Raw genomic sequence first — 18,145 nt, 5'->3', positions numbered from 1 at the left:
GCTGCAAGCATCAGGTGTTGTCAAAACAATGTTCTGGGTAATTTCAAGTGTTCTGTTAGAGCTAAGGGAATTCAAACATAGGTGAATTGTTGATGCTCATATTGTGGGTGCTTTCTGTAACCAAGGTAGCCAAAGTATATGGTGTTTCAAGGAGCACCGAATTGAAGATTTATCAGCACACAGGGAAAGTGGGAGATCATCATCCTCTAAGTCTCAATGTGTGAATGATCATGACACATGGTCACTGAAGAGAACTGTGATGAAAAATAAGGGGATGACAGCTGCAGAAGTCACTGCAGAACTGAATGTGCCACTTGTTAATACTTTCAGCATCAAAACAACACAAAAGCAGCTCCATAAGTATGGAACTGCAGTGTGAACTAAAGTTCCAAGACTACTCATCAATGATTCAAGTGCCCATATGAGGAAAACATGGTGCCAAAGCCACAAAACCTGGACTATGGACCAATGCAAGAATGTTATTTGGTTGGATGGTCTTGTTTCACACAGTTTCCATTTTCTGGCTGAGTTTACATCCCGAGAGTGAAACATGGTGGGGGTTCAGTGATGACTTTGGGAGCCATATCATGGTACTTGATGGGTCCCATGCAAATACACTTAGTACCTGGTAGAGGTTTCATAGAACACCTTCACAATAATTATTTTCCACACTCTAACAGCTTGTGGAAAAAAACAAACACCTATATCTTACCGTGCAAGCTCTGATTTCCCTTATTTTATTACGTTGATCATTTCTCCCAATGTAGGTTGGTGTCAACAAAATACTTTCACATTCAGAGGAGAAACTTGGTGATTGAAATTTTGTGAGAAGATTCTACCACAGTGAGAAATGCATTTGTTGTAATGATGTCCACCCCAAATCCTGTATCATATCAGACACACACTCTCCAATATTTCTCTATGATACGAAACTTGCTGCTATTCTTTGAACTTTCTTCATGTACTCCATTAATCCTATCTGGTAAGAATCCCACAGCAGGTAGCAGTATTCCAAAAGAGGACAGGCAAGCATAGTGTAGACAGTCTCTCTAGTAGATCTAGTGCATGTTCTAAGTGTTCTAAGAGTAAAACACAGTCTTTGGTTCGCTTTCCCCACAATATTTTCTAGGTGGTCTTCCAATTTAAGTTGTTCCTAATTTTAATTCCTAGGTATGTAGTTGAATTTGTGGCCTTTAGATTTGACTGATTTATTGTGTAATCAAAGTTTAATGGATTCCTTTTAGTGCTCATGTCGATGACCTCACACTTTTCATTATTTATCATCAACTGCCAATCTTCACACCATACAGATATTTTTTCAACATTTTGTTGCAATGTTCCTTGATCTTCTGGTGACTTTACTAGATGATAAACAACAGCATCATCTGTAAACAATCTAAGATGGCTCCTCAGATTGTCACCTGATTAATTTGTGTAGATAAGGAATGGCAGATGGCCTGGGGACTGCCAGAAACCACTTCTGTTTTACTCAATGACTTTCCAACAGGTAATACAAACTGTGACCTCTCTGACAGGTAACCACTAATGCAGTCACGTAACTGAGATGATATTCCATAAGCATGCAATTTGACTGCAAGCTGTTTGTGAGGTACAGTGTTGAAAGCCTCCTGGAAATCTAGCAATATGGAATCAATTTGAAATCCCTTGTCAACAGCACTCAACACTTGGTGTAAATAAAGAGGTAGTTGTCTTTCATGAGAATGATGTTTTCTAAATCCGTGTCAACTGTGTGTCAATACACCATTCTCTTTGAGGTAATTCATAATGTTTGAACTCAATATATGTTCCAAAATCCTACTGCATATTGATGTTAATGATATGAGTCTGTAATTATGTTACCATTTTGTTGGTTTGGGTCCATCCTGTAATACAATTTCTGTTCCCCAATGGTGATGCAGTGTTCCAAGATGACAGGGCCTCTATTCACACAGCTCACATCGTCCAGGCTTAGTTTTATGAGCCTGAGAATGAACTGTCATATCATCCAGGATTAATTTTATGAGCACGATAATGAACTGCCACATCTCCCCTGGCCACCTCAGTAACCAGGTTTCAATATTATTGAGCATATGTGGTCTACTTTGTGGGGAGGATGGATGATTGCCAATCCATAAATAAAATCCATCAAAGGTATCCTTGAAAATAAGTCATTACTAGGATAAGTAATATATTTGGATCCTGTTGTAGCAATACAGTATATGTGAGTACATGTACAGATAAACAAGTGATTAAAATTTCAGAAAAAATGGGTGATTTATTCAACAGAAAGAGATTCACAAACTGAGCAGTTGGCCCTTATGCAAGCAGCTATTCAGCTCAGGATTGATCAATAGAGTTGTTTGATGTCATCCTAAGGGATATCATGCCAAATTCTGTCCATTTGGTGTGTTACTGTAGATTGTCAAAATCACGATATCATTGGAGGGCCCCGTCCATAATGCTCCAAATGTTCTCAATTGGGTAGGATCCATTGATCTTGCTGGCCAAAGTAGGGTTTGACAAGCATGAAGATAAGCAGTGAAAACTCTTGCCATGTGTAGGTGGACATTATCTTGCTGAACTGTAGGCCCAGGTTTGCCATGAAGGGCAACAAAACAGGTCATAGAATATCATCAGTGCAGTTATGTGCTGTAAGAGTGCTGCAGATGACAATCAAAGGGGTCCTGCTACGATAAGAAGTGGCATCTCAGATCATCACTCCTAGTTGTTGGACTGTATGGTGGGCCACAGTCCTGTTTGCATCCTGCTGCAACCCTGCAGATCTTCAGATACATATTTGCTGGTTGTCAGGGCTCAGTTCAAAGTGGGACTCATCACTGAAGACAATTCTACTCTAACCAATGAGATTACAGGCCAAAGATGTTTCTGAATCTATCCCCAGTAATGGCCATCTGTGCATTGGGAGAGTTTCTATTGTTTTACTTTGTACTCGCTAAATACTACCTTGGCCAGTAAGATTGCCAGATCTCTCCACAGTTGAGAACATTTGAAGCATTATAGGTAGGGTCCCCCAACCATCTTGGGACTTCAACAATCTAACATGCCAATTGGACAGAATTTGGCACAATATCCCACATGATGATATCCAACAACTGTGTCAATCAATGTCAACCAGAGTAACTGCTTGCACAAGGGCCAGTGGTGGAATACATTAGTGACCTGCTCAATTTGTAAAGCAATTTCTCTCAAATAAACCATCCAATTTTTCTGAAATTTTAATTATTTGTTTGTTGTGTACATCACATCCACACAGATGGGCATAGCTTTGTTTTATCTATATAAAACAATTTTTTTAGTTCATTTGATGACATGAAATTCTTCTCCTCATGTTGTGCTGGGTGATACAACAGAGATGTTTCTGAGTTCTATCACTGGTGTCTCAATGTGAACCAGTTAAGGTGCTTCCACTGCTGCAGGTTGTTTCTGTGGAATATCATGAGTCACACTGCATATCGTATTAAATATCATATCGCTCCAGTCGGAACTATGCCTTATTGGAATCTATCACAGTAAGAGTTCCAAAATGGAGAGATTGCTGGAGTCTCACAAATGCTAGCTTCAGTAAGTTTGAGTAGCTACATGACAGACTGTCTGCCCTGGTGTCTCCTGCTATAACCAGGAGCTCTCTCAATGGGCACCACCCAACCATGGCAATAGCCACCTGGCACTATGATTTTTTAGGTAGGCTGCAGTTGTGGAGGCTCATGATAGTTCCTTCCAATGAACTGGCTACCCAATTAGGTTCTGAGTCTGACAGGTGGTTCACCCAGAACTGGATGTCAGGGTTGAAGCACCCTGCCAGGTACCTATGTGCCACAGCATCTGGCCTTTTCTGCACAATTCATACTTCGGAGAAATTTGGAGAAGAATGGATTTTAAATAAGGGTAGGGACTAGAACAAGTTAAGAAAGGTAGGAAGTAACACAAGGCCTCAAAAAGGAAAAGCCAAAACTAGACCAAGGTGAGATCTAGATTATCATCAAGAGAGCAGGCAAAGATAGAGTGAGGGTGTTGGTTCAGTGCCTTGTGGTCAACACACATGTAAGAACAAAATAGTCACTGCCCTAGGCAGGGTTTACAGAAGAACCACTACTACGGCAGACTGCTGCTTTTTCCATTTAAAATTCAGGTTCTGTTTTGCTACAGTTGCATGCTGCTTATTTTCAAATGGTACCAGTTATCTATTTATCTACTTATTTATCCATGTATCTATATCTACATACATACATAATAAACCACTATGAAGGGAATGGCCGTGGGTACTCAGCATACTATGACATGTTAGAGGTTCTTCCTATTCCAGTCAAATACAGAGCATGGGAAGAAGGATTGAGTAATTGTCTGTGCATGCTGTAATTAACTTAATATTGCCTTCCCTATCAATAAAGGAGTGATACACAGAAGGATGATGAATAAATATAGTTCTTGACACTTCACTTCACGAGTTTTTGCAGTATAAATGGTGTCTATCTTAGAGAAATGGAATGAAGGAAAAACAAGTGTCTATATGCCTCCATACAAGCTCTAATATCTCTTATCTTTTCTTTGTGGTACTTATGTGAGATGGATGTGGGCGCCAGTAAGATCATTCTGTAGCCTGTCACAAATGCAGGTTCTCTATAAATTCTCAATAGTTTTTCATGAACAGAATTGTTTCTTCCATCCAGGAATTCCCATAACACTTGCGCAGTGATCAAAACAACCAGTAGAAAATCTAGCAGCATGTCTGTGAACTGGTTCAATATCTGTCTTTCATCCAACCTGGCAATGATCTCTAACATTCGAGTAGTAGTTCCTCTTGTACTGTAAGAACTGGGACTTCTTTAAAAAGGGCATTACCACCCACAATACCACTGTCAAGAAGCAATCCATGAATTAAAAGAATCAAGTAGTTTACAGAATATTTTGGTGAGATTGTTTAATTTTATTCCAGCAGGACGCACTGTATTGTTTTATTTCTGAGGGAAGGAAGTTGAAGAGTTCTGGAGTAAAATATAGAGTTTCACTCTGAACATTACATGTGGGTATAAATTCTACATAAAGATTCTATTACCTATTTTAAAGTGTTTGTATACATCACAATCAGAAAGAACTTTGATAACTTATCAAAATTAGACATATGGCCTTAATTCTGAACTGTTGTGATCATCAATCTTCTTTTCTTTTTAGATTGCACTTAGAATGTACAAAATACCATAATACTCCTGTGAAAATGGTTATCTAGTTGAATATACTTACTCCTTTGTTTTTAAGAGACGTTCAGTCATTTTCTTGAGATTCTGAATCAAAAGCTTCAACTTCTCTTTTTCTGTCCTTTCAGGAAGAACATATACTTCTAACTCAGATTTTGCTACTTCATACTGAAAAGAGAAACACAGAATAAAGAGAGTGTGCCAAAATAGAACACAAAATTTTAGTATTTGAGTTACTAAATGAATAATTTTGCTTCCAAAGATAGCTTTTCTATTTTACTGGTGTTGCAATACTTCAAGTGTGTGTGTGTGTGTGTGTGTGTGTGTGTGTGTGTGTGTGTGTGTGTGTGTGTGTGTAAAAATTCTAAAAACCAATGTGCCGTGACTGCCAGGGGGTACTTTGCACAGTACAACATGTTAGGGATTCTTCTCATTCCAGTCACATATGATGACTGTGTGTGCTGTAATTGATATAATTTCATCTTCATGATTCCCCATTGGGATCACAGGGTATTAGATGGTTTCAATCATTGGACATGCCATGACGCAACTGTAAAATTAATAATGTTTCAAAATGTTCACTTGCTATAATTTCATACTAGTTTCTTAATATTTTTGCACATGTTTATTTTTTATATCATTTTTCTGCCTTACAGGCATCACAGTTTTATGTAGTTTTGATGTAATCTAAATACAAACATCAAGAAAAGTTTTGCATCACCTCAGTTCAGAGACTTCCACCACCTGTACAGAAAATTGGAATAGAGAACAACATAAACATCATTTCCACTCTTTTTATTGCTCAAGAAAACCCCACATTGCATGTTGTACCACCTTCAGAGGTGGTGGTCCAGATTGCTGTACACACCAGTACCTCTAATACCGAGTAGCACATCCTCTTGCATTGATGCATGCCTGTATTCGTCGTGGCATACCATCCGCAAGTTCATCAAAGCACTGTTGGTCCAGGTTGTCCCACTCCTCATTGGGGATTCAGCGTAGATCCCTTAGAGTGGTTGGTGGGTCACGCCATCCATAAACAGCCCTTTTCAATCTATCCCAGGCATGTTTGATAGGGTTCATGTCTGGAGAACACACTGGCCACTCTAGTCGAACATCATTATTTGATGGAAGGCATTGACAAGATATCCACAATTGGGGAACGAATTGTCATCCATGACGACGAATGCCTCACCAATATGCTGCCAATATTGTTGCACTATCAGTTAGAGGATGGCATTCACCTATCGTACAGCCATTACAGCACCTTCCATTACCACCAGTGGCATACTTCGCCCCCAAATAATGCCATCCCTAAACAGCAGGGAACCTCCACCTTGCTGCACACACTGAACAATGTGTCTAAGGTGTTCAGCCTGACCAGGTTGCCTCCAAACACATCTCAGACGATTGTCTGGTTGAAGGACATGTGACGCTCATCGGTGAAGAGAACATGATGCCAATCCTCAGCAGTCCATTCAGCATGTTGTTGGGCCCATCTGTACTGCACTGCATGGTGTCGTGGTTGCAAAGATGGACCTCACCATGCACATCAGGAGCGAAGTTGTGCATCATGCAGCCCATTGTGCACAGTTTGAGTCATAACACGATGTCCTGTGTCTGCACAAAAAGCATTATTCAACATGGTGGCATTGCTGTCAGGGTTTCTCCAAGCCATAATCTGTATGTAACAGTCATCCACTGCAGTAGTAGCCCTCAGATGGCCTGAGTGAGACATGCCATCGATAGTTCCTGTCTCTCTGTTTGTCCTCCATGTCCAAACAATATCGCTTTGGTTCACTCTGAGATGCCTGGACACTTCCCTTGTTGAGAGCCCTTTCTGGCACAAAGTAACAATGTGGATGCCATCAAACCATGGTATTGACTGTATAGACATGGTTGAACTACAGACTACACGAGCAATGTACCTCCTTCCTGGTGGAATGACTGGAACTCATTCACCGTCGGACCCCCTCTGTCTAATAAGCGCTGCTCATGCATGGTTGTTTACATCTTTGGGTGGCTTTAGTGAAATCTCTGAACAGTCAAACAGACTGTGTCTGTAATACAATATCGACAGTCAATGTCTATCTTCAGGAGTTCTGGTAATTGGGGTGATGCGAAAGTTTTTTGGATGTGTATAAATAAAATTTACTGTTCAGTGGGGAAGATGATGATTTGCAAAAATTTTCAGTTGATATAATGAAGATGATGATGATGATGATGATGATGATGATGATGATGATGTTTGTAATTGTTCTGTAACAATACCAACACCATTAACCTGAGAGGAAATTTCAAATCATTCATAGTGATTATTGCAGTCCAAACAAGCCACTTCTAAAGAAAATTCTCAACTAGTATGATTGTCTAGGTTTTTAAATGATATGCCATTACATATCAGTTCATTTGGTTGCAGTTTTTTGTGTAGCAATATTGGTTTTAAAGTAGAGAAGTTTATCAAAATAATCAGTTTAAAAAACTCAGTTAACTACAACTGCAGATCATTTTGATAGCTTATAGTGTTAATAATTAGTCGAACATTATGTATCTGTATGTAGAAATATTAATATATAAAATGACATAGTAAAGAATTATCTAGCAATCAGTATGGACTACAGTAAGTACCTGTGATTTCTTTCCATCAACAACTTCCTGAATTTTAGTGAGCTTGTACTGGAGAGAATCCTTTTCCTCACATAGGTTAGCAACATCTTCCTTAACGTGTTCCAGAGCTTCCTTCAGTTGAGCATCAAGTTGAATACAGTCACTATTAATCTGAATTTCTTCATCCTTAAACTTCATCAACTGCCCTTGATATTTCTCATACAGCTCTTCATAATCTGATAGCTGTTATTTAAGAGTAAACTTATGTTATGAAAGGATTGGACTATTGTAATGATTTCAATTTAGCAATAAACACAGTTTGCAGTTATCTCATAAATAAAGCACAACTGCAATTCAATGGCAATACAGTGACTAACATTTAGTTTCATGCATATCAAAATATGACTAAGAAGAGGAACCATTTTTCTCCTTTAGATACCTTTCTCCCTCTCTAATCCTTTCCTAAATCCCTATTCTAGGTAGTTTGCACATGAATACCAGACCACCCACCTGCTCATCAAATTTAGTTTCATGCATATCAAAATATGACTAAGAAGAGAAACCATTTTTCTCCTTTAGATACCTTTCTCCATCTCTAATCCTTTCCTAAATCCCTATTCTAGGTAGTTTGCACATGAATACCAGACCACCCACCTGCTCATCAAATCACAGTTAATTTATTGGGCAAAATACAACTTAATCTCTCTTCTAATTAAAATTTAAGTAATTCCATACATCATTAATTGATGATGGTCTAATTTCATTTTGTGTGGTTTCTCTCCATTTACTTCCGTGCTTACCAATTTGGGATGTTCCATATGTTTATACATTTAACTGTAGCCATCCATTTATTAACTTTGATAATGAAAGAGCAGATTTCCTACACATCTTCAGCAGCTTTAGAAGAATCTCTGTTGATAATCGGCCATACAAACCAAGAATTTGATAACAGCATGTGTAATGGATCATCATCCTCTAACATTACCTTTTTGTTTAAAGAGGCAACCAATACCATGATAATCTCGAATCTCGCATAGGTTAAAATTAACTCGGCTGTTTCATTAACAGAATTCATATGATTTTATATACAGGGTGTTACAAAACGGTACGGCCAAACTTTCAGGAAACATTCCTCACACACAAAGAAAGAAAATATGTTATGTGGACATGTGTCCGGAAACGCTTACTTTCCATGTTAGAGCTCATTTTATTACTTCTCTTCAAATCACATTAATCATGGAATGGAAACACACAGCAACAGAACGTACCAGCGTGACTTCAAACACTTTGTTACAGGACATGTTCAAAATGTCCTCCGTTAGCGATGATACATGCATCCACCCTCCGTCGCATGGAATCCCTGATGCGCTGATGCAGCCCTGGAGAATGGCGTATTGTATCACAGCAGTCCACAATACGAGCACGAAGAGTCTCTACATTTGGTACCGGGGTTGTGTAGACAAGAGCTTTCAAATGCCCCCATAAATGAAAGTCAAGAGGGTTGAGGTCAGGAGAGCGTGGAGGCCATGGAATTGGTCCGCCTCTACCAATCCATCGGTCACCGAATCTGTTGTTGAGAAGCGTACGAACACTTCGACTGAAATGTGCAGGAGCTCCATCGAGAATGAACCACATGTTGTGTCATACTTGTAAAGGCACATGTTCTAGCAGCACAGGTAGAGTATCCAGTATGAAATCATGATAATGTGCTCCATTGAGCATAGGTGGAAGAAACTAAAATGAGCTCTAACATGGAAATTCATCATTTCCGGACACATGTCCACATAACATCTTTTCTTTATTTGTGTGTGAGGAATGTTTCCTAAAAGTTTGGCCGTACCTTTTTGTAACACCCTGTATAATGTATTATATTTCAGACTAAAATGTATAAAAAGGAAATAAATGTGTTACAATCGATGTCTACTAATGGTTAAAATTACTCTTCTTTTAAGAATAATCAAAATCATGAAATTTCTTGTATACTTAAAATTCATATTATCAATTGCACAATCTAACACTAATTATTAAATTCATTTCTGGATTAATTTATAAAACAATGATATATTTTAGCAATGATTCATCTTTTGTCTTGTAAACTCTTTTGCTTTATAAAGTCTTTGGAATATTGTGAGTGCCACAGAATGTAAGTTGTGGTGGGCATGTCTCTGATGGAAACACACATAATTTGCTAAACTTGTCACCAACAATGTAATTATTGGTTTTTTGAACATGGAAATTGTAAATTCAGCATGATTTAGAAGAATGGGAGAAAATAAAAAGATATTCATGGCAACAGGCAACTCTTCAACAGTTATTTTGTAAGCACGAACCTAAGAAATCAAAATTTTCAGCTGCAAGAAAGTACTCCTAGACACGACTGAGCCATCAACAACAACAATGAGATAATCGAGATAATAAAGATAAGTAAAAAGTTCTTGTTTTGTAATATAAATTTGTGCAGGGAATGTGACTTTAATGGTGTGTGTGTGTCATTTTAAATTCCCCTTGGATTCCAACTGCCCACAAAGTTATAATCTAATAAAATTGGCAAGTTTTTGGAATACCCAGTATCTTTAAAGCTGTAGATATTTCCAAATATTTCATGTGTGCCATGTATCCACTGTTAATTGAAAGGGATTGGCAGCCTCTCAGACACTGAAGCATCATCATGGGCTTGCATACATACAAGGCACTGCCTCCGCAGACTGTCAATCACAACAAGGACGACAGATGGCAGGACCAGTAACATCAGAGATCTTCCGTGCCAGGGACCTATTTTCTCCACCATGTCACGTGTCCAGGACTGGATCAGCATGAATTCCTCTTCACACAGGCTATATAGAGTGGCACAAGCCAACAAATAGGCAGTTCACTCCACCGGAGCTGTGGGACAATTCTGTACCAGCTCTTAGCAGCCCACCAGTCAGAGCCCAGTCGGAAGCGACCACAGTGGGGCCAATAACTTTCCAGCAATTTCCCGAGACATACTTGGCCAACTGTGCCAAATGCTCAGCTTCCATTGTTAGGCATTATCAGTCGCATAGTCTTCATGACTCACTACCTTTATTCACCATGTGTTCCAGGCATATGACTTAGTGCCTGAGAAGTTGTATTATTTTTTCTGTTCCTTTTTCTCCCAATCACTGGATATTCAGTTTATTTCTCTTATTTCTCCAAGGCTGAACAGCCAGTATCTGGACCCTTTGACATGACACAACAAATGTAGCTCTTTCTGTGGGGCATGCAGCAGGTCAAGCAAGGGTTGGTTGCCATGGTAGTGAGCTTTATGCCAGTATTTGCTGATGGCTCTTAATCCCCTGCTCAGCTGGAACTCACAGCTACAGGACTTTGTGGCACACCTCTACCCTTTCTCCCTGTTGACAAAGTCAAACCTTGGACAAACTATGTTGCGCACCTTGAGCAGTATTTCCTGGCATATGGTATCTCAGGAGACACCTATCATAGTGTGTTTCTCCTTGACTATTACGGACCAGAGGTTTTCTGCCTCCTTCAACAACTAAAACCTGAATGAGAACCACATGCCCTATCATATGAGGAAGTAAAATTTTGACTCTGAGGAGGACCACATCACTGCAGTGCAGCACAAATTTTTCAGTTGTGATAAGCAACAGGGTCAGTCCAAACAGGATTTGATTGTGATGCTCCAAGGTCTTTCTCAGGAATGTCAGTTTTGGTGTTTCAGCAAAGCCTGTAAACAGTCTTATGCCATGTCTGTCATTTGGGACATGCTCCTGGTACAAGCACTCAATCAGGGGCTTTGGACAGATGTGCTGAAACTGAAAGACCCCATATTGGATGCTTGTCTTCAGATTGTTCAAGCATTTGACCACTCATTCACGTATCAGGTTCCATACAAGATCCTTCTTCTATCTATGCAGTCAACCCTACTGCCTGCTACCCTAGCCACACCTGCTCCCTGCAGATTTTCCACCTATACGTAAACAGGCATTCCCTGCGTGCTGCACTCCTGCACTAACCATTTCATCACACATTCTCAGCACCATTGTCTATTTTGTCATGCTGCACATGCCTCCTGCACCATGTCATGCAAAAAACAGAGGTCTGCAGGGCTACCACCAAGATGTGGGTGGTTTCAGCTCAAGTGGACACTTTCCCAATGGAGGAATCAAACATGGTGGCCCCAGAGGTGCTTCACGTCCATGCCAATCTTTCTGTCTGAGATCAACAAATTTCCCTCCAGGTGTTTATCAATGATCACCTTGTTGACTGCCAGATGGACACCAGTTCTACTGCTTCTATTATGTGTAACACCTACCTGCAGTAAGCCTTGCCTCCACTACAACCATTCTCCCAGCATCTCTGCAGTTACAGCAGTGACATAGTGGCAGTCAAAGGAGAGTTCATCGTCATATTCCAACGGGCTTCCTTGTTGATACCTCAGGGGTGACAGACATATTAGGACTTTACCTCTTCACTGTTTTGGGACTAGAAATGCACAATTTGACCAGTAGCATACCGCCAGTCATTGACAATCCTTAGTTCCACACTTTTCACGAGAAGTATCATTCAGTGTTTGAGCCTCCTAACACAGGTGTTGTGGAGTTTGAAGCATCTATCACCCTCCTCCAAATAGCCATACCCTACTTTTTAAAGGCTTGGAATGTCCCATTCACCCTTCAGGATAAGTTACAGGTGGAGCTGCAATTTTGCAAGATCCTGGCATATTGACAGCTGTTTCCAATATTTGGAACACCTTACATGGGAAGTGCTGGCACAGCCAACTACCTAGATGATATTATCATGGCAGGATGGTCTTCAAAAGACCTGGCTGGTAATCTAGATGCTCTTTTCTCCATCCTCTATTCTGCAGATCTTAATTATAATTAGAACTACCAATTTTTTGTTCCATTTGTGGAATAACTGGGACATATCTTAAGCACCTCAGGAATCTGGTCAACGCTGCAGTATGTCCAGGCTGTACAGGACTTACCACCACCAACAATGTCAGGCAACTGTAATCCTTATTGGGCCACCTGAATTACTATCTGTTATGTCTAGGAAGCCTGCATACTCGGTTCACAGGCTGTACAGGACTTACCACCACCAACAATGTCAGGCAACTTTAATCCTTATTGGGCCACCTGAATTACTATCTGTTATGTCTAGGAAGCCTGCATACTCGGTTCACTAGACAAACAATCAAACAAGTCATGTTAATGAGTCTTTTTACAATTAATCAAATACAATACTTAACCTTGACAATTACACAGATGTGTCGCAAACAAAAGGACAACATATGAAGTAATCAGTCTTTGTGGTGACCACTGTTCTATAACTGACAAAAGTCTGTACTGAGCTGCTATTGAAGTCACTCTCATTGATGCTGCTATAAAAGTGGCTAATCTTAAAGATGCTATTGAACTGGGCTGCCACTAGTCGGGCATGGCTCTTATGTCCTCTTCACCTAGAGGCCACTGCTGTCATGTTGTCATTCTGGAAGGGAGGTCAGTCAGCATGCGGTTGGCTGATCTCTTCTCACAGCCTTCTCTTCCATGTTGTTCCCAACTGGCGTGCCGGCGCTGACTGTATGCCATAACATTTCTCAATCCCAAAGTGACAATGTCATTGTATATGAAGCACGACAATGGGAGGGGAGGCAGGAGCATGGATGCTCTGATAGACCGGAAACTGTGGCTGCAGGGGCGTCAGACTTCCAGTCATACCTTGCCATCCGGTCTTTGCTCTGGTGGAAATGTCTCCCAGAAAATGTCTATAAGGAATGTGTCAAGCTCCAAAGGCCCATATGAAGATGTAGAAGGCATCAGCTGCTGCAGTGTGGGTGTGTCCAGCTTCATCAGTAGGACAAGAGGAGAGGCAAAGAATCTGTCTCCATGGGGTCATCCCACACTATCACGAAAACACACACTGGCAGCTGCTGTGGCTGCGCTGTACTTGCTATCTGTGAATTTGGGGGAAGAGATACATAAGGATCACAGTGCACATGACAGTGGCGAAATTGATTGTGATGTTGGTGCTGCAATCCGTCTGGGCCTGAAATGAGATACACACATGTGCCAAGTCGACAAAGGACCTCGCCTCATGCCCATCATCTAAAATCTAAAATTAAACTCAATCTGAACAGGCCTTGGAAGGTCTGCACACCACTCTCCTGGCTGTATGTCAGTTTATGAGACTGAAGCCGTTACTTCTCAATCAAGTAGCTCCTCCATTTGCCACACAAGGGCTGAGTGCATCCCTCTTGCCTACAGCACTTGACAGACCAGATGGTCACCCATCCAAGTGTTAGCCCAGCCTGACTGCACTTTAATGATCTGACGGGAACCAGTGTTACCACTGTGGCAAGACCCCAGGCCCCGCCCATCATCTGCTGCCACTAACATCCCAGAAAAACACAATATGGTACAACGCAAAGTGATACTTGTGGCCTTCCTTCAGTGACAGATGCTGCAGAGGATGGTGCAGGTGGAGGAGTGTCTGATGGCAGTGGCCATGAAGCAATTCCTTTGGCAATGGTCCATGGATGCAAATGATAGGAGGTGAGAAACAGTTGCAATGCTTCATCCCTGATGTTTGCAGAGAAAAGTTTGGCCACCATCTGCTGCTTGAAGGATCTGACAAAATGTTCTGCTTTGCCATTGGACTGTGGATGAAATGGCGCACTAGTTAGATGCCGTATGCCACTGCATTCACAGAATGTTGCAAATTCATTTGATGTGAACTTAGGGCCATTGTCTGACACTGTGACCTCTGGCAAACCTTTGAGGCCTAAAATAGAGAACAACACTTGAACTGTGCTACATGACTTTGTTGAGTTCACTGGCACAGCAAAAGGAAACTTGCTATAAGAGTCAACCACAATCAACCAGTGAATGTCCCAAAAAGGTCCCGCAAAGTCTATGTGCACACATTTATGGTGATTATGAGTGAGGCTGAGTAGGGAATTTTTGTGGTCAAGCAGACCGATTTTCCACACGCTTCACACTGTGACATAATATGTTCTATTTGGGTGTACATACCCTGCCAAGTGAAGTGTCGACATGCTAACTGTTTCATACAAACAATCCCCAAGTGTCTTTTGTGAAGTAATGCAACACTACTTCTTGCAAAGCTTTGGGGATCAATACACATGATTTTCCATTGTCATTTTGAAAAAGAATCACACATTGCTGTGTAGCAAGGCTATGCCTATGTGCAAAGTATAGGTGCATTACAGCATTCATTATGCTAAGCAATGGGTGAGGCCAAGATGTGCGAATGTATTTTAGCAAAATGTTCAAATTGGAATCAGCTTCCATGGCCTGTGCAATTTTCCTATAGTGCAGAGAAAAGGATTGAAGCAATTCATAATAATGAGCATCGATGTGACAACAAGTTGCAGCAGAAGCATCAAAGTCTGTATCAGAGCCAATTGGAAGACATGAAAGTGCATCAGCATTACCATGTTGAGTATTACCAGATGATACACTGGTATTGAGACAACAATGAAGCCAATCTTTGCAATTTATGGGCAGTTCGTACAGGAACCGCCTTCATCTGATGAAAGAAGCACTGCAATGGCTTGTGATTTGTTACTAAGTAGAATTTTTGCCATACAAATAGTTGTGCAATTTGGTGACACCATACACAGTACCCAATGCCGCCGCCTCTATTTGTGAATAGTTACACTGAGCTTTAGATAACACTTTTGATGCAAAAACAATAGATCTCTCATTATCATCAAATCTGTGCAAAAGCAATGCACTGATTCTGTAAGAAAAAACGTCAACTTGTAACACAACTGGTTTGTTAGGATCAAAGTTAACCAAGCCTCGATCATTGAGCAATGCAAATTTTAGTTTTTGAAAAGCTTCTTGGCACTCATCTGTACAAACAAAGGGGACATTCTTGCAACACAAGTAATGCAATGGAGCTGGGATTTGTGCAGCATTTGATATGAACTGAATGTGATAGTTCATTTTCCATGAGACTGATTGCAATTCTGTGACACCACAAGGAACTGGCAGATCACGTATGGCTAATAAATGTGACTGAAGAGTATGTACACCTTGACTGTTTATGACATGACCAAGATACTGCAACTCAGGTTCAAAAAAGTTACACTCATTCAGTCTACACTTTAGTCCTGCATCAGATAACACATGAAATAAAGCATGCAGTTTTGCAGTGTGTTCTTCAGGTATGAGACTTGCCACAATAATATTGTCGAAACAGTTTGGTATTTGAGCAGTCAGTTGTTCCAAATGCCGTTGGGAAATGGTAGGTGCAGAAACATTGCAAAAAGGCACACACAAATATTTAAGCAAGCCCAAATAAGTGTTCACAACACACATGCTTTGAGATTTCTCATCTAGTGGTATTTGAAGATATGTATCTTGCAAATCAATTTTTGAAAAGTAGTGACCAGAACCTAATCTGCCCACGAGATCCTCTGGGCAGGGCAATGAGTAGGTATCACTCGCAGTTTGTGGGTTGACCACAGACTTAGTCAACACAGAGGTGAATGTGACCTGAAGGTTTGGGAGAAAAACCAGTGGACTTGCCCTTTGACTTGTTTGTATGGATGCAATACCTCTGCTATCTTGTAATTCTTTAAGTTTAGCAGCTGCTTTATCCTGTAATGCAATGAGAACAGTTCTGGCCCAGCAAAATTTTGGCTGAGCATTGTCTTTTGTAGTAATATGTGCCACAAAATTGTTAGCCTTGGCTAAACCTACAGAAAAGATCTCAGGGAATTCTTCCAACAAGCAGCATTGTCTTTGGCATTGAATTCAGTCACTGACAACACATTGTCCTGGATGTGAAAACCAAACAAATCATATGAATCAAGGTCAAATACATTCTCACAACCATGTGATTGTACCACAGTGAAAGTCACGGTTCATGCATGTGAATGATACATGGCAGGCAAAGTACATTTTCCAAGAATGGGAATGTCTTGTCCATTGTAAGCCGTCAGGTGTGTGCTTGTTTTAGACAGGTGTGGAGAGCCTAATAGTTCATGTGTGTTATGATTCAGCAATGCAACAGAGGCATCCATGTCCAACTGAAATTTCACATGTTTTCCACTAATATGCAATTGAACAAAAAGTTTGTTGGACTGGTATAGCACTGAATAAACTGTTTGATTGCTAGTTTTGCTGATGTCTGCAGCATGCTTTGAATACATTGAACTGATTACATGGGCCTTGCGATTAGATATGTGTGAGTGGGCAGAATTCTTATGTTAGTTCTGTTGCAAACATATGGATTGTACGCGACCTCTCTTGGCACAAACATAACACTGTCCTTGTGTGGATAAGCGGTCTTGGCATTTGTGCTGTGAATAGTACTGAGGACATGACTTAATTCCATTCACCTCTTTAGAGGACTGTTAACATGTCTTGGCATGCACATGCTGTTGCTGCCTACTGGGCTTGTCATGAGCAAGGGACAACTCAGCCAGACAAATTGGTGGCTGCTCAAATTTATTGTCTGCTATGACACTTGGATCATACTGATCTAGAATTTGCAGTACATGATGAAATGATGGACCTGACTCTTTAAAAATCTGTTCTCCAAGTTTGACATCAGTTAGATTGTACATGATCGCATTGTGCAACATAACATCTGAATATAAAGAACCACAAGCACATTTGAATTTGCATTTCCTCATCAGACCCTACAAATCTGTTGCCCACTCACGATAAGTTTGTTTTGACCTATTCTTGCAATGAAAGAATTTATGCCTAGCTGCCACCACTTTCACTTGCAGGTTATACAAAAGTTCACTCAGAGTGACGTTAGGGAACAATTTCTGAAAGAGGCAAAATACTGCACTTCTCACTGATGAAAAAAAGTAATTTAGTTTCACACTATCTGATACTTTGTGAGAAATGATGTGGGCTTCATACTGTTGCAACCACTTGAGCCATTCCTCTTCTTCCTTTTTCATTAAATTGGTGAAAAGGCAGTATGGCACTCAAAGCTACAGTTGTTGCATGTTGGGCTGTGTCAGGTGTTTGGTTCACCAATAACTGCTGTACCGAGCTTAGAAGGACTGCAATCTGCTGTGTCTGAAACTGCAACATCTGTGTTAGCTGCATTGCATCTATCGTTTTGCAGCTGAGGTGCCTGAGTAGGAGAGGGGGGGAAATGGGTTGCTCATTTTGGAATAGGCAAATGCGATAAACAGACAATGCAAGCAATAAAGTAAGCACCTACAATACCCACCTGAAAACACTGAATAGAAAAAACACTGTAAGACTCTGTTAAAGCATGTAAACACCCCTGCAAAGAAAAGATAAGGTAGAATTAAGGTGCCAGCAAAACACAAAATACCATGG

General features: G+C 40.5%; 1 protein-coding gene across 1 annotated transcript in view; it reads right to left on the bottom strand.

The window, feature by feature from the left end:
• Positions 1–18,145, bottom strand: part of LOC126248415 (structural maintenance of chromosomes protein 4-like) — a 164,507-nt gene that overhangs the window by 69,891 nt on the left and 76,471 nt on the right. Inside the window, exons 6-7 of the mRNA XM_049949380.1 lie at positions 7,842–8,063; positions 5,260–5,381 (exon numbers count right to left, since the gene is read on the bottom strand). Coding sequence (XP_049805337.1) covers positions 5,260–5,381; positions 7,842–8,063 — 344 coding nt within the window. The remainder of the gene's footprint in view (positions 1–5,259; positions 5,382–7,841; positions 8,064–18,145) is intronic.

The sequence above is a fragment of the Schistocerca nitens genome, chromosome 3 (assembly GCF_023898315.1).
Source record: "Schistocerca nitens isolate TAMUIC-IGC-003100 chromosome 3, iqSchNite1.1, whole genome shotgun sequence".
Classification (NCBI taxonomy): Eukaryota; Metazoa; Arthropoda; class Insecta; order Orthoptera; family Acrididae; genus Schistocerca; species Schistocerca nitens.
Note: the sequence above shows the minus strand (reverse complement) of the source record. Positions and strands in the feature narration are given on the sequence as shown.